At 56.7% G+C, this 20,804-nt stretch overlaps 2 protein-coding genes across 2 annotated transcripts; both read right to left on the bottom strand.

The window, feature by feature from the left end:
• Positions 1–1,610: 1,610 nt before the first annotated feature.
• Positions 1,611–20,482, bottom strand: CLU (clusterin). Its single transcript, XM_071417140.1, has 9 exons — positions 20,328–20,482; positions 13,260–13,353; positions 11,448–11,596; positions 8,592–8,762; positions 4,582–4,999; positions 3,224–3,337; positions 2,266–2,492; positions 1,847–2,028; positions 1,611–1,769 (listed from the first exon to the last, which is right to left on the bottom strand). Exons 1-9 carry the CDS (start codon positions 20,331–20,333, stop codon positions 1,763–1,765), a joined length of 1,368 nt encoding a protein of 455 aa, XP_071273241.1. The 5' UTR covers positions 20,334–20,482; the 3' UTR covers positions 1,611–1,762.
• On the bottom strand, positions 15,051–18,874 carry LOC139584900 (uncharacterized). The gene is made up of 3 exons (XM_071417252.1): positions 18,860–18,874; positions 16,455–17,659; positions 15,051–16,390 (listed from the first exon to the last, which is right to left on the bottom strand). The coding sequence occupies exons 1-2, from the start codon at positions 18,872–18,874 to the stop codon at positions 16,502–16,504; spliced, it is 1,173 nt and encodes a 390-aa protein (XP_071273353.1). The 3' UTR covers positions 15,051–16,390; positions 16,455–16,501.
• Positions 20,483–20,804: the final 322 nt, after the last annotated feature.

Below are 20,804 nucleotides of genomic sequence, written 5' to 3'. Positions count from 1 at the left end.
TGACACTGGGACAGGCCCTGGCACTGGGATTTGTGTCCATGGCACTGGGATCTGTGTCCCACAGGATGGGGACAGGCCCTGGCACTGGGATCTGTGTCCCATGAACTGGGACAGGCCCTGGCACTGGGATCTGTGTCCGTGGCACTGGGAGAGGCCCTGGCACTGGGATTTGTGTCCATGGCACTGGGATGGGGACAGGCCCTGGCACTGGGATCTGTGTCCGTGGCACTGGGAGAGGCCCTGGCACTGGGATCCATGTCCCACAGGATGGGGACAGGCCCTGGCACTGGGATCCATGAACTGGGACAGGCCCTGGCACTGGGATCTGTGTCCATAGCACTGGGATGGGGACAGGCCCTGGCACTGGGATTCGTGTCCATGGCACTGGGATCCATGAACTGGGACAGGCCCTGGCACTGGGATCTGTGTCCATGGCACTGGGATGGGGACAGGCCCTGGCACTGGGATCCGTGTCCATGGGATGGGGACAGGCCCTGGCACTGGGATCCGTGTCCATGGCACTGGGATCTGTGTCCATGGCACTGGGATCCATGAACTGGGACAGGCCCTGGCACTGGGATCTGTGTCCATGGCACTGGGATCCATGAACTGGGACAGGCCCTGGCACTGGGATCTGTGTCCATGGCACTGGGATGGGGACAGGCCCTGGCACTGGGATCCGTGTCCATGGCACTGTGATGGGGACAAGCCCTGGCACTGGGATCCGTGTCCATGGGATGGGGACAGGCCCTGGCGCTGGGATCCATGAACTGGGACAGGCCCTGGCATTGGGATCCATGTCCATGACACTGGGACAGGCCCTGGCACTGGGATTTGTGTCCATGGCACTGGGATCTGTGTCCATGGCACTGGGATGGGGACAGACCCTGGCACTGGGATGGGGACAGGCCCTGGCACTGGGATCCATGAACTGGGACAGGCCCTGGCACTGGGATTTGTGTCCATGGCACTGGGACAGGCCCTGGCACTGGGATTTGTGTCCATGGCACTGGGATGGGGACAGGCCCTGGCACTGGGATTTGTGTCCCATGAACTGGGACAGGCCCTGGCACTGGGATCCGTGTCCATGGCACTGGGAGAGGCCCTGGCACTGGGATTTGTGTCCCACAGGATGGGGGCAGGCCCTGGCACTGGGATCCATAAACTGGGACAGGCCCTGGCACTGGGATCCATAAACTGGGACAGGCCCTGGCACTGGTATTCGTGTCCATGGCACTGGGATCCATGAACTGGGACAGGCCCTGGCACTGGGATCTGTGTCCATGGCACTGGGACAGGCCCTGGCACTGGGATTTGTGTCCCACAGGATGGGGACAGGCCCTGGCCCTGGTATCCGTGTCCATGGCACTGGGACAGGCCCTGGCACTGGGATTTGTTTCCCACAGGATGGGGACAGGCCCTGGCACTGGGATTTGTGTCCCACAGGATGGGGACAGGTCTGCAATCCTGGGCAGCTCCTGCTGAATCAGATCTGGGACCGGATCCTGATTCCTCAACTCCACAATTCCGCAATGACGAAATTATGGAAAATTCCGAGGCTTGTTTTCCTTCTTTTTCCCACAGGATGATCCCAAAAACTCCGTAGGCAGTTCCAGGGTGTTCAACTCTACCTTTATTTTCCGTTTGGGGCCCAGCAGGGTCCTGGCAGCAGGAAGGGTCAGGAGGGGAGAGGTGGCAGCGATGCTGAGAATTCCCCCCGGGAAGGGGGATCCGGAGGGGCAGCAGCGGCGGCATTGCCCGGCTACTCTCTGGAAATGAGGGAAAATTCGGGATGAGCCCTCTGTTATCCCTCAGGGGGGGTTTGGGAAGGTCCCACAGGACTCACACGGCGTTTTCCTTGAAGTGCTGCAGCGCCTGCTGGGCCACGTTCTCCATGAACCGGGGGTCGTCCCAGGGGATGTCCCCGGGCACGGTCAGCGCCAGCGGCTCCGAGTCGAAGAGCTGCACGGTCACCTGCGTGTCCGGGGGCACCGAGGGGTCCTCGGGGTTCGGAGCCTTGGACAGCACCTGGAATGGACACTGGGGTCATCCCACGGGAAATTCTGAATTTCTGAGGTCGGAGCCGCCGCGGGAGAGCCCCAGGCGGGCCCCTGACCTTGGCTCCCATCCCGGCATCCGGCTCTGCCAAGAGATTCCCGGCCGGAGCACAAAGAGCCCTTTGTGGCCCTGTCCCACTTTCCGCCTTCCCGCCCCCGTCCCCGCTCCCATCCCGGCCCCATCCCGGCCCCATCCCGCCGGCCTCACCGTGGTGACCTGCAGGAAGCCGTCGGAGCCCATGGAGTGGTTGGCCAGGCGGGACACCCAGCCGAACTGGCGGTTCAGCTGGTCCAGCAGGCCGGAGGTGTTGAACATTTCCTCCTGGAATTCCCGGAGCAGGGAATCGTAGCGGCGCGTGAAGCGCTCGGCCACGCGCACGGCGTCCTCCAGCTGCTCCCGCAGCTCCTGCTGGGAGGGATCCTCCTGCCCGCAGTCTGGGACGGGGCGGGATGGGGTCAGCACGGCCCTGCGGGGTTCATCCCGCCCCATCCTATCCCCATCCCACGTTCCCCCACCCCAAAATGCACTCCAACCCCCCCCAGACCCACCCTGTGCACCCCAAACCCTGAATTGCTCCTCCCATCCCTGTTCCCATTCCCATCCCTGTTCCCATTCCCGTCCCCATCCGCATCCCTGTACCTGTTCCGTCCCCATTTCCATTCCCTTTCCCATCCCATTCCCATTCCCACTCCCAGTTTTCCATCTCCTTTCCCGTCCCCATTCCTGTCCCCATTCCCATTCCTGTCCATATCCCCATTCCCATCCCTGTTCCATCCCCATTCTCATCCCATTCCCATCCTTGCTCGTTCCCATCCTTGTTCCTGTCCTGTTCCCGTCTCCATTCCCATTCCTGTCCCTGTTCCCCATTCCCATTCCCATCCCTATCCCTGTCCCCCATTCCCATCCCTGTTCCCTTCCCCATTCCCATCCCCACTCCCATCCTTGTCCCCGTTCCTCATTCCCGTTCCCCCATTCCTCATTCCCGTTCCCCCATTCCTCATTCCCATTCCCCCATTCCTGTTCCCATTCCCCCATTCCCATCCCTACTCCCATCCTTGTCCCCATTCCCTGTCCCGATTCCCATCCCCGTTCCCATTCCCCCATTCCCAACCCCACGCCCATTTTTCCATCTCCTTTTCCATTCCCGTTCCCGTTCCCGGCTCACCCAGGGCCAGGATCTCCCGGCACTGCTCGCACTCATCCTTCATCCGCAGGCAGCCAGCCGAGTTCCGCCGGATCTCCCGGCAAACCATCCGGTCATTGCTGAAATTCCGGGATTCTGCGGGAATTCCGGGCCGGCCTCAGCTCCCCAAATCCCCCCCCAGCCCCGGCAGGTCCCCCCCAGGTGCCAGAAAAGGGATTTTTCCTTGGAATTTGGGCCCCTCCCGTCCCCAGGGCTGCGTTGGCAGACGGTGATGGCACCGGCTGCGACATTCCCAAAAAAAACAAACACCGAAAAAACATCGGCTGTAATCCCCAAAAAAAACCAAACACCGAAAAAACATTGGCTGTAATCCCAAAAAAAAACAAACACCGAAAAAACATCGGCTGTAATCCCAAAAAAAACAAACACCAAAAAATCATCAGCACAATCCCAAAAACAACCTAACACCGGCAATATTCCCTGTAAAAACCACCTGCAGTATTCCCATAAAAAATACCTGCATATTCCCAAAAAACCCAAATACCTCCAACATTCCTTAAAAAAAACCTGCCTGCATTATTCCCAAAACCTCCAACATTCTCCCCCTCACAAAAGACCCATCAGCAGCATTCCCAAAAAACCCAAACACCTGCAAAATTCCCCAAAAAAAAAACCCCATTCCCATGATGGCAGCCGGGATTGAAGTGGGACAACACCCCAAAATCCCAGCCCATCACCAGTGAAGCTCCTGATTCCCAGGTTTCCATGGGAACTCCCTTTAGGGAATCCTCCAACATTGCCAAGGATTTTCTGGGAATCTTTTCCCAGAATCCCCCAAATCCTCCAAAGTTGCCAAGGATTTTCTGGGAATCTTCTCAGAAACCTCAGAATCCTCCAAGATTGCAAAGGATTTTCTGGGAACCTTTTCCCAGAATCCTCCAAGGTGTCAAAGGATTTTCTGGGAACCTTTTCCCAGAATCCTCCAACGTTGCCGAGGATTTTCTGCGAATCTTTTCCCAGAAATCCTCCAAATCTTCCAAAGTTACCAAGGATTTTCTGGGAATCTTTTCTCAGAATCCTCCAACGTTCCAAGGGATTTTCTGGGAATCTTTTCTCAGAATTCCCCAAATCCTCCAACGTTGCCAAGGATGTTCTGGGAATCTTTCCTCAGAATCCTTCAAATCCTCCAAGGCTGCAAACTGTTTTCTGGGAATCTTTTCTCAGAATCCCCCAAATCCTCCAGACCTGGGAAGGATTTTCTGGGAGTCCTTTCTCAGAATCCCCGAAACTCCCGACAGTTTCCCCGCGACTCTTTTCCCCAAACCCCACCGGAATTCGGTGGATCCCCCACCCGCCGTCCCGCTCCCCTCCATTCCCACCTGTCCCGAACTCTCCGGTGGGATTCTCCCAGCTGCCCTGGGCGTCCTCCAGCATGCGCTGGGTCATCTGGAAGAGCGGCTGGAAGAGCTGCTGGAAGCCGCCGTGGCGGTGCGGGAAGAACGGGAAGAAGTCCCCGGAGAAGCGCCGGGAGCGGCGCGGGAGGCGCAGCCGCTGCACCGGCGGCCCCAGCGCCTCGCGGAAGCCGCCGAAAGGCACCTGGAAGAAGGGGTGGAGGCGGCCCTGGACCCGGGAGCTGTCGAGGAAGATGTCCTGGACGCCGTCCTCCATGAGGCCGAAGCGCTCCTCCAGGTCCTGCAGCTGCCGCTCCTGGCGCTCGTCGCGCTCCAGCAGCGAGTCCAGGCGCTCGCCGTCCACCCAGATGGAGATGGGAGACGAGTGGTTCAGGAATTCCTCCAGCTGGGAATGGGAATGGGAATGGGGTCAGGACCTGGGATCCCCGGGCTATGTGGGATCCTGCACCTGGAGACCCTCTGGGAATGGGAACAAAACCAGGGATCCCTGGGCAATATGGGATCCTGCACCTGGAGACCCTCTGGGAATGGGATCAAAGCTTAGCCATTCCTAGGATCCCTGTGTGATGTGGGATCCCTCACCTGGAGACCCTCTGGGAATGGGGCCAGAATCCAGGATCCCCGGGCTATGTGGGATCCTGCACCTGAGACCCTCTGGGAATGGGAACAAAACCCTGCCATTCCCAGGATCCCTGTGCCATGTGGGATCCCCCACCTGAGACCCTCTGGGAATGGGATCAAAAGCTGGCCATTCCTAGGATCCCACACACGGAGACCCTCTGGGAATGGGATCAAAACCTGGGATCCCTGGACCATGAGGGATCCCACAGCTGGAGACCCTCTGGGAATGGGGTCAAACCCCAGCTGTTCCCAGAATCCCACAGCTGGAGACCCTCTGGGAATGGGGCCAGAATCCAGGATCCCCGGGCTATGTGGGATCCTGCACCTGAGACCCTCTGGGAAGGGGATCAAAGCTTGGCCATTCCCAGGATCCCACACCTGGAGACCATCTCGGAATGGGAACAAACCCTGCCATTCCCAGGATCCCTGTGCCATGTGGGATCCCACACCTGAGACCCTCTGGGAATGGGATCAAAACCCTGCCATTCCCAAGATCCCTGTGCCATGAGGGATCCCCCACCTGAGACCCTCTGGGAATGGGATCAAAACCCAGCTGTTCCTGGGATCCCACACCTGAGACCCTCTGGGAATGGGATCAGGGCAAAATCCCCCTTTCCTGTGTGATGTGGGATCCTGCACCTGAAGACCCTCAGGGAATGGGATCAAAACCCAGCCATTCCCAAGATCCCAAACCGGAGACCCTCTGGGAATGGAACAAAACCCAGGATCCCTGGGCCATGTGGGATCCTGCACTTTGAGACTCTCTGGGAATGGGATCAGGGCAGAATCCCTTATTCCCAGGATCCCTCCGCTATGTGGGATCCTGCAGTCTTTGGGACTGGGATCAGGGCAAAATCCCCCTTTCTTGGGATCCCTGTGTGATGTGGGATCCTGCACATGGAGACCCTCTGGGAATGGGATCAAAACCTGGCCGTTCACAGGATCCCTGTGCTATGTGGGATCCCGCACCTGGAGACCCTCTGGGAATGGGATCAGGGCAGAATCCCCCTTTCCTGGTATTCCTATGGGATGTGGGATCCCTGCACCTGAGACTCTCTGGGAATGGGATCAAAACCCGGCCATTCCCGGGATCCCACACCTGGAGACCCTCTGGGAATGGGATCAGCACAGAATTCCCCTTTCCTGGTATCCCTATGGGATGTGGGATCCCACACCTGGACACCCTCTGGGAATGGGATCAGGGCAGAGTCCCCCATTCCCAGTATCCTTGTGGGATCCCTCAGCAGCCCAGGCCCTGGGAATGGGATGAGACCAAAGCCTGGCCCTTCCCGGTATTCCCGTGTGATGTGGGGTCCCTCCCCGGCAGTTTTCCAGTTAATGGGAACGGGAGTGGGGTGAGGCTGAGTTCCCCCTTTTCCCGTATCCCGGTGCCCCTCACCTGCCTGGAGTCACTAACGGGAATGGGAATGGGAATGGGATCAGCCCAAATCCCCTTTTCCTGTATCCCAGTGACCCTCACCTGTGTGGGGTCACTGACAGGAATGGGATCATCCCAAATCCCCTTTTCCCGTATCCCGGTGCCCCTCACCTGCCTGGAGTCACTAATGGGAATGGGAATAGGATCAGCCCAAATCCCCTTTTCCTGTACCCCGGTGTCCCTCACCTGCCTGGAGTCACTAACGGGAATGGGATCATCCCAAAGGTGGGAATGGGATCACCCCAAACCCCCTTTTCCTGGCATCCCTGTGTCCCTCAGCCGCTGACACTCTGGCTAATGGGAATGGGAAGGGGATCATCCCCAATCCCCCCGTTTTCCCGTTGTTTCCCTGACGTTTTCCTGGTACTTCCCCAGGATTTCCCCGGTGTTTCCCTGTTACTTCCCCATTATTTCCCTGGTGTTTCCCCATTGTTTCCCCTTTGTTTTCCTGGTATTTCCCCAGTGTTTCCCATTTTTTCCCCGTTGTTTTCCCCATGTTTCCCTGGTGTTTCCCCATTGTTTCTCTGTTGTTTCCCATTTTTTTCCCATTGTTTCCCCCAGTGTTTCTCTACTGTTTCCCCATTGTTTCCCCTGCATTTCCTCATTTCCCTGGTATTTTCCCATTACTTCCCTGTTGCTTCCGCGCTGTTTCTCCATTGTTTCCCCACTGTTTCTCTGGTGTTTCCCTGCTGTTTCCCCATTGCTTCCCATTGTTTCCCTGTTGTTTTTCCAGTATTTCCCCAGCATCTCCTGTTGTTTCCTGGTTGTTTCCCCATTGTTTTTCTGGTATTTCCTCAGTGTTTCCCCATTACTTCCTGGTTTTTCCCTCCCTTTTCCCCACTGTTTCCCTGGTATTTTCCCAGTATTTCCCTGGTCTTTCCCCAGTATGTCTCCACTGTTTCCCTGTTGTTTCCCAATGTTTCCTCAATGTTTTCTGGGTGTTTCCCTGTTGTTTCCTGGTTCTTTCCCCACTGTTTCCCTGGTATCTTCACGGTATTTCCCTGGTGCTCCCCCATTATTTCCCTGCTATTTCCCTGTTTTTTCCCCATTGTTTCCCCATTGCTTCCATGCTGTTTCCCCATTGGTTCCCTGCTGTTCCCTTCTACGCTCCTGGTACTTCCCCATTTTTTCCCCTTGTTTCCCTGTTTTCCCCCGGTGTTTCCCCAGTGTTTCCTCGTTGTTTCTCGGCATTTCCTCGTTGTTTCCCTGTGTTTCCCCATTGTTTGTTTCCCCACTGTTCCCTCGTTATTTCCCTGTTGTTTCCCCATTTTTCCCCCATTGTTTCCTCATTATTTCCCTGTTGTTTCCCCATTTTTTCCCCATTGTTTGTTTCCCCACTGTTTCCTCATTATTTCCCTGCTTTTCCCCGTTTTTTCCCTGGTGTTTCCCCGCTGTTTCCTTGTTATTTCCCTGTTGTTTCCCCATTTTTTCCCCGGTGTTTCCCTGCTGTTTCCTCATTATTTCCCTGTTGTTTCTCCATTTTTTCCCTGGTGTTTCCCCTCTGTTTCCTCATTATTTCCCTGTTGTTTCCCCATTTTTTCCCTGGTGTTTCCCCACTGTTCCCTAGTTATTTCCCTGTTGTTTCCCCGCTGTTTCCTCATTATTTCCCTGCTGTTTCTCCATTTTTTCCCCATTGTTTGTTTCCCCATTTTTTCCCTGGTGTTTCTCCGCTGTTTCCTCATTATTTCCCTGTTGTTTCTCCATTTTTTCCCTGGTGTTTCTCCAGTGCTTCCCCGCTGTTTCCTGGTATTTCCTCATTGTTTCCCCACTGTTTCCTCATTATTTCCCTGTTGTTTCCCCGCTGTTTCCTTGTTATTTCCCCGCTGTTTCCTCATTTTTTCCCTGGTGTTTCCCCGCTGTTTCCCCGCCGTTTCCCGGTCGTTTTCCCCGCAGTTTCCCCGCTGCCGCGGCGGCTCACCTGTCGGCCCACGAGCCCGGCGCCGCTGCGGCAGGTGCGGGAGTAGAAGCGGAGGCAGCGCTGCCGCAGGCAGGGCTTGCAGCTCTCCCACAGCGCCTGCACCGAGGCGTTGCAGCGCTCGCCCCGCGCCGACAGCTCCTGCTCCTTCTGCCGCGCCAGCTGCACCGCTTCCTGCCGGGAATGCCGCCCTCTGAGCCGCGTGCCCGGGGCACCGGGGCCGGCCGGGTCCCAGCACGGCATTCCCAGAGTCCTGGGACACCCCAATCCTGGCATTCCCAGAGTCCCGGGACACCCCGATCCCAGTATTCCCAGAGTTCCAGGACACCCCAATCCCCGATCCCAGTATTCCCAGAGTTCCAGGACACCCCAATCCCAGTATTCCCAGAGTTCCAGGACACCCCAGTCCCTGGCACGGCATTCCCAGAGTTTCAGGACACCCCGATCCCCGGCACAGCATTCCCAAAGTTCCAGGACACCCCAGTCCCCGGCACGGCATTCCCAGAGTCCTGGGACACCCCAATCCCAGCATTCCAGAGTTCCAGGACACCCCAGTCCCCGGCACGGCATTCCCAGAGTCCTGGGACATCCCAATCCCCACATTCCCAGATTCCCAGGACACCCCAACTCCCACGCAGCATGCCCAGAGCTCTGGGACACAGCAATCCCAATCCTGGCATTCCCAGATTCCTGGGACACCCCAAACCCCGGCACGGCATTCCCAGAGTCCTGGGGCACAGCAATCCCAATCCTGGCATTCCCAGGACGCCCCAAACCCCAGCATGGCATTTCCAGAGCCCTGGGACACAGCAATCCCAGTCCTGGCATTCCCAGATTCCCAGGACGCCCCAAACCCCAGCACGGCATTCCCAGAGTCCTGGGGCACAGCAATCCCAAGCACAGCATTCCCAGAGTCCAGGGAGCAGCCGAGTCCCGGCACAGCATTCCCAGATTCCCAGAACACCCCAAACCCCAACACGGCATTCCCAGAGTTCCAGGACACCCCAATATCCAGCACGGCATTCCCAGAGCCCCGGAACACCCTGAGCCCTGGCATGACATTCCCAGAGTTCCAGGACACACAATTCCCAAGCATTCCCAATCCTGGCATTCCCAGAGTGCTGGGATACACCAGTCCCCAGCACAGCATTCCCAGGTTCCTGGGACACCCCAATCCCAAGCACGGCATTCCCAGACCCCTGGGAGTGGCTGAACCCCAGCATGGCATTCCCAGATTCCCAGATTCCCAACTGCTTTAGGGCATCCCCTGTTCCCGGAACACCCAACCCCTGACACAGCATTCCCTGTTCCCGGAACACTCCGATCCCTGACACAGCATTCCCAATTCCCAGGACACCCAACCCCTGACACAGCATTCCCTGTTCCCGGAACACTCCGATCCCTGACACAGCATTCCCTGTTCCTGGGACGGCATTCCCTGTTCCAGGACACATTGACCCCTGACACAGCAATCCCCATTCCCAGGACACCCAACACCTGACACAGCATTCCCTGTTCCTGGAACACTTCGATCCCTGACACAGCATTCCCTGTTCCTGGAACACTCCGATCCCTGACACAGCAATCCCCATTCCCAGGACACCCAACCCCTGACACAGCATTCCCAGATTCTCGGGACGTTCCAGAACCCAGGACACACCATTCCCAGGACAGCATCCCCCATTCCTGGGATGGCATTCCCCATTCCCAGACCATCCCGTTCCCAGCCCATCCCCAGCCCAATCCCATTCCCAGCCCAATCCCATTCCCATCCCATTCCCATTCCCAGCCCAATCCCATTCCCATCCCATTCCTATTCCCAGACCATCCCTTTCCCAGCCCATCCCCAGCCCAATCCCATCCCCAGCCCAATCCCATTCCCATCCCTTTCCCATTCCCAGCCCAATCCCATTCCCATCCCTTTCCCATTCCCAGCCCAATCCCATTCCCATTCCATTCCCATACCGATCCCATTCCTGTCCTGTTGCCATTCCCATCCCCATCCCTTCCCCATTCCCGGACCATTCTGATTCCATCCCCATTCCATTCCTGTTCCTGTTCCCATCCTCTTCCCATTCCCACTCCCATTCCCATTCCTGATCCCAAATCCCATTCCCAAATCCCATTCCCAATCCCGATCCCATTTCCGTCCCCGATCCCAAATCCCGATCCCAATCCCAATCCCAATCCCGTTCCCACACCTCCTTCCCTCACCGCAGCTGCTGCAGGGAGCGCAGCAGCTCCTGGTGCCTGCAGTCGCTGCGCTCCACTCCCGTTCCCATTCCTGATCCCAATCCCAATCCCAATCCCAATTACAATCCCAAATCCCATTCCCAAATCCCAATCCCAATCCCAATCCCATTCCCAATCCCAATCCCGATCCCAATCCCACACCTCCCTTCCGCGCTGCACCTGCTGCAGGGAGCGCAGCAGCTCCTGGTGCCCGCGGCCGCTGTGCTCCACTCCCGTTCCTGTTCCTGATTCCATCCCATTCCCAAATCCCAATCCCAATCCCGATCCCAAATCCCAATCCCGATCCCAAATCCCAATCCCATCCCCAATCCCACACCTCCTTTCCACGCTGCACCTGCTGCAGGGAGCGCAGCAGCTCCTGGTGCCCGCGGCCGCTGCGCTCCACTCCCGTTCCCATTCCTGATCCCGATCCCGATCCCAATCCCGATCCCGATCCCAATCCCAATCCCAATCCCAATCCCAATCCCAATCCCAATCCCGATCCCATTCCCTCTCCCACACCTCCTTTCCGCGCTGTGCCTGCTGCAGGGAGTGCAGCAGCTCCCAAATCCCAATCCCAATCCCAAATCCCAATCCCAAATCCCAATCCCAATCCCATTCCCACACCTCCTTTCCGCGCTGGGCCTGCTGCAGGGAGCGCAGCAGCTCCTGGTGGCCGCGGTCGCTGCGCTGCAGCAGCTCCTGCATCCTGCGCACGCCCTGCAGCGCCCGCTCCACCTCCGCGTCCACCACGCGGCTGCCGGCCGCAGACAGCTCTGCAGGGCAGGGGGAATATTGGGGCAAAATTGGGGAAAAGTGGGGAAAAAGCGGGGGGAAAGGTGGAGGAAAAGTGGGGGAAATATCCGGGGGAAATTGGGGAAAAATTGGGGGTAAAGTGGGGGAAAAGTGGAGGAAAAGTGGAGGAAATATCAGAGGGAAAGCGGGGGGAAAGTGGGGGGGAAATGGGGGGGAAAAATGGGGGAAAATGGGGGGAAATTGGGGGAAAAGAAGGGTGGAAAGAAGGGAGAAACACAGAGAAAAGATGGGGAAAATTGGGGGAAATATCCAGGGGAAAGTGGGGGGAAAGAAGGGGGAAAAGTGGGGGAAATATCCAGGGGAAAGTGGGGGGAAAGAAGGGGGAAAAGTGGGGGAAAGTGGGGGAAAAGAAGGGGGAAAAGAAGGGGGAAAAGAAGGGAGAAACAGAGAGAAAAGATGGGGAAATTTGGGGGAAAAGTGGATGGAAAAGTGGAGGAAAAGTGGAGGAAATGTGGAGGAAATATCCAGGGGAAATTGGGGAAAAGAATGGGAAAAGAAGGGTGAAAAGAAGGGGGAAACACAGAGAAAAGATGGGGAAATTTTGGGGAAAAGTGGGGGAAAATTGGGGAGAAAATGGGGAAAATTCGTGGGAAAAGTGAGGGGAAATGGGGGGAGAATGGGGGGGAAAGTGGGGAAAATTGGGGAAAATTGGGGAAGAGTGGGCAAAAGTTGGGGGAAAATTGGGGGGAAAAGTGAGGGAAAATTGGGGGGAAAAGATGGGGGAAAAGTGAGGGAAAATTGGGGGGAAAAGATGGGGGAAAAGTGAGGGAAAATTGGGGGGAAATACAGAGAAAAGATGGGGAAAATTGGGGAAAAATTACCCCCCAAATCCCCCAAAATTAAAACCTGTGACCCCCCCAGCGTGCGACCCCCCCCAAATGAGACCCTCCCCAACCCCCCCAAAATTAAAACCCATGACCCCCACCACTGTCCCCAACGCCCCAAAATGAGATCCCATGACTCCCCCTCCCCAAATCCCCCAAATTTAACCCCAAACCCTCCGCAAATTTAACCCCAGACCCCCCAAATTTAACCCCAAACGCCCCAAATTTAACCCCCCAGATTTAACCCCAAACCCCCCAAATTTAACCCCAACCCCCCCCCAAATTTAACCCCAAAAGCCCCAAATTTAACCCTAACCCCCCCAAATTGAACCCCCCAGATTTAACCCAAACCCCCCCAAATTTAACCCCAAACCCCCCCAAATTTAACCCCAAACGCCCCAAATTTAACCCCCCAGATTTAACCCCAAACCCCCCAAATTTAACCCCAACCCCCCCCAAATTTAACCCCAAAAGCCCCAAATTTAACCCTAACCCCCCCAAATTGAACCCCCCAGATTTAACCCAAACCCCCCCAAATTTAACCCCAAACCCCCCCAAATTTAACCCCAAACGCCCCAAATTTAACCCCAACCCCCCAAATTTCACCCTAACCCCCCCAAATTTAACCCCAAAGCTCCCAAATTTAACCCCAAACCCCTCAAATTTAACCCCAAACCTCCCCAAATTTAACCCCCCAAATTTAACCCAAACCCCCCCCCAAATTTAGCCCCAAACCCCCCAAATTTAACCCCAAACCCCCCAAATTTAACCCCAAACCCCCCAAATTTCCCCTCCTCACCTCGGAGCTCCCCGGGGGGCAGCAGTGCCCGTGCCCCCCCCAGGGCCAGGAGCGCCAGCAGCGACAGCGACAGCGACAGGGACAGCGCCATGGCCTGGGGACAGTGACAGGGACAGGGTGAGGGGACAGGGACAGGGACAGGGGACAGGGACAGGGACAGGGACAGCGCCATGGCCTGGGGACAGTGACAGCGACAGGGTCAGGGGACAGGGACAGGGACAGCGCCATGGCCTGGGGACAGCGACAGCAACAGGGTCAGGGGACAGGGACAGGGGACAGGGACAGGGACAGGGACAGCACCATGGCCTGGGGACAGCGACAGCGACAGGGTCAGGGGACAGGGACAGGGACAGGATGAGGGGACAGCGACAGGGACAGCGCCATGGCCTGGGGACAGCGACAGGGTGAGGGGACAGGGACAGGGTAAGGGGACAGCGACAGGAACAGGGAGCAGGGACAGGGGACATGGGACAGCGACAGCGACAGGGTCAGGGGACAGGGACAGGGACAGGGGACAGGGACAGGGACAGTGACAGGGACAGCGCCATGGCCTGGGGACAGTGACAGCAACAGGGTCAGGGGACAGGGACAGGGACAGGGACAGGGACAGGGACAGGATGAGGGGACAGCGACAGGGACAGCGCCATGGCCTGGGGACAGTGACAGCGACAGGGTCAGGGGACAGGGACAGGGACAGGGACAGGGACAGCGCCATGGCCTGGGGACAGGGACAGGGTGAAGGACGGGGTGAGGGGACAGCGACAGGGACAAGGACAGTGCCATGGCCTGGGGACAGGGAGAAGGACAGGGGACAATGACAGCACCATGGTCTGGGGACAGGGACAAGGATGGGGACAGGGGGGTCAGGGACAAGGGACAGGGGGCTCAGGAGGGGACAGGGACAGGATTGGGGGGGACAGGGTGAGATGGGGGGACAGCAACAGGGGGGAATGGGGGGGACAGGGACAGAAAGGGACAAGGGACATGGGGGCCAGGGGACAGGAGGGGACGGGGGGACAGGAGTGACAGGGTGGGACAGGGGGGTCAGGGACACTGACAGGGATGGGGGACACGGCCAGGAGGGGCTGGGGTGTCAGGGACAGGGATTGGGGACAGGGACAAGGGCGGGGTCAGGAGGGGATGGGGACAGTGCCATGGTCTGGGGGAGGGGACAGAGACGGGCATGGGGGGACGGCGGGGGGGGGACAGCAACAGGGGGGTCAGGGGGGAACAGGGACAGGAGGGGACATGGGGGGACAGGAGGGGACAGGAGGGTCAGGGTGGGACAGGGGGCTCAGGGACAGGGACATGGGGGGACAGGAGGGGACAGGGACAGGGATTGGGGACAGGAGGGGATGGGAGGGTCAGGGACAGGGAGGGGACAGGGACAGCAATGGGGACCGGGGCGCCAGGGGGGGAAATGGGGGTCATGGGGGTGACAGGGACAGGAAGGGACATGGGGGGGACATGGGGGAGACAGGGAGGGACAGGTGGGACAGGAAGGGACAGAGGGGGACAGAGGGGACGGGGAGGGGACAGAGGGGACGGGGGGGGTCACAGGGGGGGGTCAGGGCCGGGCCTGCCCCTCCCCCACCCTCACGGGACTGTGACTCATCCCCTCCCCCCCCCTCCCCGCCCCCCCCAAACCAAACAAAGCCGGGAGCGGGAAATGGGGGGGGAGGGGAGGGGAGGGGGTTTGGGGGGGGCACTGGGGCATGGGGGGGGTTGGGGGTTTTGGGGGGGGTTTATGGGGGGCACTGGGGGGTTTAGGGGTCCGGGGGGGGGATCAGAGGGGATTTAGGGGCGTTTAGGGGCGCACTTGTGGGGGTCCCTGAGCGTTGGGGGATCAGAGGGGATTTAGGGGCACACTGGGGGGGATTTAGGGGGTTTAGGGGCACACTGGGGGGGTTCCTGAGCATTGGGGGATCAGAGGGGATTTAGGGGCGCACTGGGGGATTTAGGGGCGTTTAGGGGCACACTGTGGGGTTCCCTGAGCGTTGGGGGATCAGAGGGGATTTAGGGGCGTTTAGGGGCGCATTGGGGGATTTAGGGGCGCACTTGTGGGGTTCCTGAGCGTTGGGGGATCAGAGAGGATTTAGGGGCGTTTAGGGGCGCATTGGGGGATTTAGGGGCGCACTTGTGGGGTTCCTGAGCATTGGGGGATCAGAGGGGATTTAGGGGCGTTTAGGGGCGATTTAGGGGGATTTAGTGGCGCACTTGTGGGGTTCCTGAGCGTTGGGGATCAGAGGGGGTTTAGGGGCGCACTGGGGGGGATTTAGGGGCGTTTAGGGGCGCATTTGTGGGGTTCCCTGAGCATTGAGGGGTCCCTGAGCACTTTTGGGGGGGTCCCTGAGCATTGCGGGTGTTTGGGGGGGCCCTGGGGGTCTCGGGGGGCTCTGGGGGGTTCCGGCCGTGCCCCCCCCGGGCCCGGGAACCGCGGGCGGAATTTCGGAATTTCCCGGGCGGGGCCCAAACCGCAACCCCCCCCCCCCCAAAACCCCCCCCAAAAAAAGGAGCGGCCCCGGTCCCTTCCCCTCCCCCCCCCCCAAAAAAAGGAGCGGCCCCGGGTCCCCCCCCCCGCCCCCCCCGTGGGAGCCGCCGCCGCCCCCTCCGGGGTTGTGCAATTCCCAAATGAAACCCAAACACACCCAAAATAACCCAAATAAAACCGAAGGAATCCGGAATTTAACACACAAAAAACCAACCCCGAATAAAACCTAAATAAACCCAAATAAAAACAGAAATAAAACTGAATAAAACACAAATAAACCCCGAATAAAACCCAAATAAATCCAAATAAAAACCGAATAAAACCCGAATAAACCCAAATAAAAACCGTAATAGAACCTAAATAAACCCAAATAAAACCCAATTAAACCCAAATAAAAACAAAATAAAACCCAAATAAAACCTGAATAAAACCCGAATAAAAGCCAAATAAACCCTGAATAAAAACCGAATAAAACCCGAATAAAAACCGAATAAAAACCGAATAAAACCCAAATAAACCCAAATAAAAACCGAATAAAACCCAAATAAAAACCGAATAAAAACTGAATAAAACCCGAATAAAAACCGAAATAGAACCTAAATAAACCCTGAATAAAAACCAAATAAAACCCAAATAAAATCTGAATAAACCTAAATAAAAACCGAATAAAACCCAAATAAAATCCGAATAAACCCAAATAAAACCCAAATAAAACCCAAATAAAACCCAAATAAAACCCAAGTGAACCCAGCTAAGCCCGGCCCAGCCCCCCCTTCCCTCCCCAGCCTTGTGCAATGCGGGCCCAGCCCGGGGGGGCCACTGTCCCCAACCCCCCCTGCAGGGTGACACTGCAGGAAAACAGCCCCGAAACCAAACAAACACAGCCCAAAAACCCAAAAACACAGCCCAAAAACCCCAAAACACACAGCCCAAAACACAGCCCCGAAACCCAAACACAGCTCAGAAACCCCAAAAAAACACAGCTCAGAAACCCAAAAACACACAGCCCAAAAACCCAAAAACACACAGCCCAAAAACCCAAAAAAACACAGCCCAAAAACCCCAAAACACAGCCCAAAACACAGCCCAAAACCCCAAAAAAACACAGCTCAGAAACCCAAACACACAGCCCAAAAACCCAAAACACAGCCCAAAACCCCAAAACACAGCCCAAAACACAGCCCAAAAACCCAAAAAAACACAGCTCAGAAACCCAAAAAAACACAGCCCAGAAAGCCCAAGAACACAGCCCAAAAACCCCAAAAAAACACAGCCCAAAACCCCAAAAAAACACAGCCCAAAACACAGCCCCGAAACCCAAAAACACAGCCCAGAAACCCCAAAAAAACACAGCCCAGAAACCCAAAAACACACAGCCCAAAAACCCAAAAACACAGCCCAAAACACAGCCCAAAACCCCAAAAAAACACAGCCCAAAACCCCAAAAAAACACAGCCCAAAAACCCAAAAACACAGCCCAAAACACAGCCCCGAAACCCAAACAAACACAGCCCAAAAACCCCAAAAACACAGCCCAAAAACCCCAAAAAACACAGCTCAGAAACCCAAAAAAACACAGCCCAAAAACCCCAAAAAACACAGCCCAAAAACCCAAAAAACACAGCTCAGAAACCCCAAAAACCCAAAAAACACAGCCCAGAAACCCCAAAAAACACAACCCAGAAACCCAAAAAACACAACCCAAAAACACAGCCCAAAACACAGCCCCGAAACCCAAAAAAACACAGCCCAGAAACCCCAAAACCCCAAAACACAGCTCAGAAACCCCAAAAGCACAGCCCAGAAACCCAAACACAGCCCAAAACCCCAAAAACCCAGCCCCAAAACCCAAAAAGCCGTCCCACAGCCCAAAACCAGAACCCACAGCCCAAACAACCCCCCCCAAATCCTAAGAAAACCCCAAATACCCTCCCGACACCCCAAAAACCCCATCCCACATCCCAAATAACCCCCCCAAATCCCAAATACCCCCCCGACACCCCAACAACCCCATCCCACAGCCCCCCAAGTCCCAAATAAACCCCCATCCCAAATAAACCCATCCCACATCCCAAACAACCCCCCCAAATCCCAAAAAAACCCACCTGAAATCCCAAAAACCCCATCCCAAATAACCCATCCCACATCCCAAACAACCCCCCCAAAAAATCTGAAATCCCAAAAACCCCATCCCAAACAACCCCCCCCCAAATCCCCAAAAAAAACCCCATCCCAAATAACCCCCCCAAATCCCAAATAACCCCCCCGACACCCCAAAAACCCCATTGCCACATCCCAAATAATTCCCCCATTCCAAACGGCCCCCCCAAATCCCAAATAACTCCGTATATCCCAAATCCCGAACAACTCCCCCCAAATCCCAAACAAGCCCCACAAAATCACCCCCCCGTCCCAAATAACGCCCCCAATCCCAAATCCCAAAGAATCCCGCATATCCCAAATCCTAATTTACCCCCCAGCCCAAAATATCCCCCAAATCTTAAATAAACCCCCCCCCAAATCCCAAAACAACCCCACGTACCCCAAATCCCAAATCACCCCCCTGCAGCCCAAATCCCAAATAACCCTCCCGCATCCCAAATAAACCCCAAATCCCAAATAACCCCCCTCGAAATCCCAAATAAACCCCAAATCCCAAATCACCCCCCTCGAAATCCCAAATAAACCCCAAATCCCAAATAACTCCCCATCCCCAAAAAAACCCCGCAAATCCCAAATAACCCCTCCCTGCACCCCAAATCCCAAATCACTCCCCTCGAAATCCCAAATAAACCCCAAATCCCAAATAACCCCCCTCGAAATCCCAAATAAACCCCAAATCCCAAATAACCCCCCTCGAAATCCCAAATAAACCCCAAATCCCAAATAACTCCCCATCCCAAAAAAAACCCCGCAAATCCCAAATAACCCCCCCCCTGCACCCCAAATCACCGCCCTCAAAATCCCAAATCCCAAATAATGGCCCCAAATCCCAAATCATCGCCCCAAATCCCAAATCATCGCCCCAAATCCCAAATCATGGCCCCAAATCCCAAATCCCCGTTGGGTCCTGCCCGGCGCGGGGAATTGTGGGAAATTCCCGCCGAGCCTCCGCCCGCTCCATCCCCGCCCCCACCCCAAAAACCGCCCGGGGGGACCCCAAAACTGGGGGGGGGAAAGGGAAAAAAATGGGGAAAATTGGGGGGAAATTGGGGGATTTGGGGTTCAGGATTTGGGATTCGAAGATTTGGGGGTTCGGGGATTCCGGAATTTGGGGTTTGGAGGTTTGGGGGGTTTTGGAATTTGGGGGTTCCGAGATTTGGGGGTTCGGGGGTTCGAGGATTTGGGGTTTTGGGATTCAGGGAGTTCTGAGATCTGGAAATGTGGGGGTTCGGGGATTTGGGGGGTTCTGGGATTTGGGGTTCGGGAATTCGGAGTTTGGGGATTTGGGGGTTCGGGAATTTGGGATTCAGGGATTTGGGTGTTCGGGGTTCGAGGATTTGGGGGTTCGGGAATTTGGGATTCAGGGATTTGGGGGTTCGAGAGTTCGGGGATTTGGGGATGGGAGTTCGGGGATTCAGGACTTGGGGATTTGGGGGTTCGGGGGTTCGGGATTTGGGGATTTAGGAATTCGGGATTCAGGGATTTGGGGTTTGAGGGTTCGGGATTCAGGGATTTGGGATTCGGGGGTTTGGGGGTTCGGGAATTGGGGATTTGGGGATTCGGGGATTTGGGATTCGGGGGTCAGGGATTTGGGGGGTTCGGGGATCCGAGGGTTCGAGTTGGGGGATTCGGGGATTTGGGAATTTGGGGGTTGGGGGATTTGGGGATACGGGGTTCAGGGATTTGGGATTCGGAGGTTCAGGGGTTTGAGGGTTCAGGGTTTTGGGATTCAGGGGTTCGGGGATTTGGGGTTCAGGGGTTTGAAGGTTCAGGGATTTGGGGGTTCGGGGATTTGGGAGTTCAGGGATTTTTCAGGGATTTGGGGGTTCGGGGATTTGGGATCCAGGGGTTCAGGGGTTTGAGGGTTCGGGGATTTGGGGGTTCGGGGTTTTGGGAGTTCAGGGATTTTTCAGGGATTTGGGGGTTCGGGGATTTGGGATCCAGGGGTTCAGGGGTTTGAGGGTTCGGGGATTTGGGGGTTCGGGGTTTTGGGATTCAGGGGTTCGGGGATTCGGGGTTCAGGGGTTTGAGGGTTCAGGGATTCGGGATTCGAGGTTCGGGGATTCAGGGATTCAGGGGTTCGGGGATTTGGGTTTCGGGGATTTGGGAGTTCAGAGATTTTTCAGGGATGCGGGGGTTCGGGGTTCAGGGATTCAGGGATTTGGGGATTCGGGGATTTGGGATTCGGGGGTTCGGGATTCAGGGATTTGGGGGTTCGGGGTTTTGGGATTCGGGGTTCAGGGATTCAGGGGTTCGGGGATTTGGGAATCAGGGGTTTGAGGGTTCAGGGATTTGGGGTTCGGGGATTTGGGGTTCAGGGATTTGGGGATTTGGGGATTCAGGGGTTCGGGGATTCGGGGTTCAGGGATTCAGGGATTTGGGGTTCGGGGTTCAGGGTTCCCGCAGTCCCGTACCCGCATTCCCGCTCCGGTGCCGGGGCCGGGGCCGCTCCGGTGCCGCTTTATCCTCGGGCCGGTCCCGGTCCCGCCCCGTTCCCGCTCCCGTTCCGCTCCCGGAGCTTTCTGGAACGGCCCCGGCACCGCCCCGGCCTGGCCGCGGGCCCGGGGCCTCGCTAATTAATTAATGCATTCATTAATTAACTCCCAGCACCGCCCCCGGCCCGGCCGGGGGACCGGGGCCTCGCTAATTAATTAATGCATTCATTAATTAACTCCCGGCACCGCCCCCGGCCCGGCCGCGGGCCCGGGGCCTCGCTAATTAATTAATGCATTCATTAATTAACTCCCAGCACCGCCCCCGGCCCGGCCGGGGGACCGGGGCCTCGCTAATTAATTAATGCATTCATTAATTAACTCCCGGCACCGCCCCCGGCCCGGCCGGGGGACCGGGGCCTCGCTAATTAATTAATGTATTCATTAATTAACTCCCAG

This window comes from Agelaius tricolor, unplaced genomic scaffold (assembly GCF_023055355.1).
Source record: "Agelaius tricolor isolate 1412-34295 unplaced genomic scaffold, bAgeTri1.0.p SCAF_68, whole genome shotgun sequence".
Taxonomy (NCBI): Eukaryota; Metazoa; Chordata; class Aves; order Passeriformes; family Icteridae; genus Agelaius; species Agelaius tricolor.
Note: the sequence above shows the minus strand (reverse complement) of the source record. Positions and strands in the feature narration are given on the sequence as shown.

Bases quoted from the DNA above. Each gene is read 5' to 3' on its own strand.
- CLU (XM_071417140.1), bottom strand. The intron at 11,597-13,259 runs GTGAGGAGGGGA...CCTGCCCTGCAG, and splicing joins GCCCCCCGGGGAGCTCCGAG to AGCTGTCTGCGGCCGGCAGC. The intron at 3,338-4,581 runs GTGGGAATGGAG...GAATTCCCGCAG, and splicing joins CACCGGAGAGTTCGGGACAG to AATCCCGGAATTTCAGCAAT.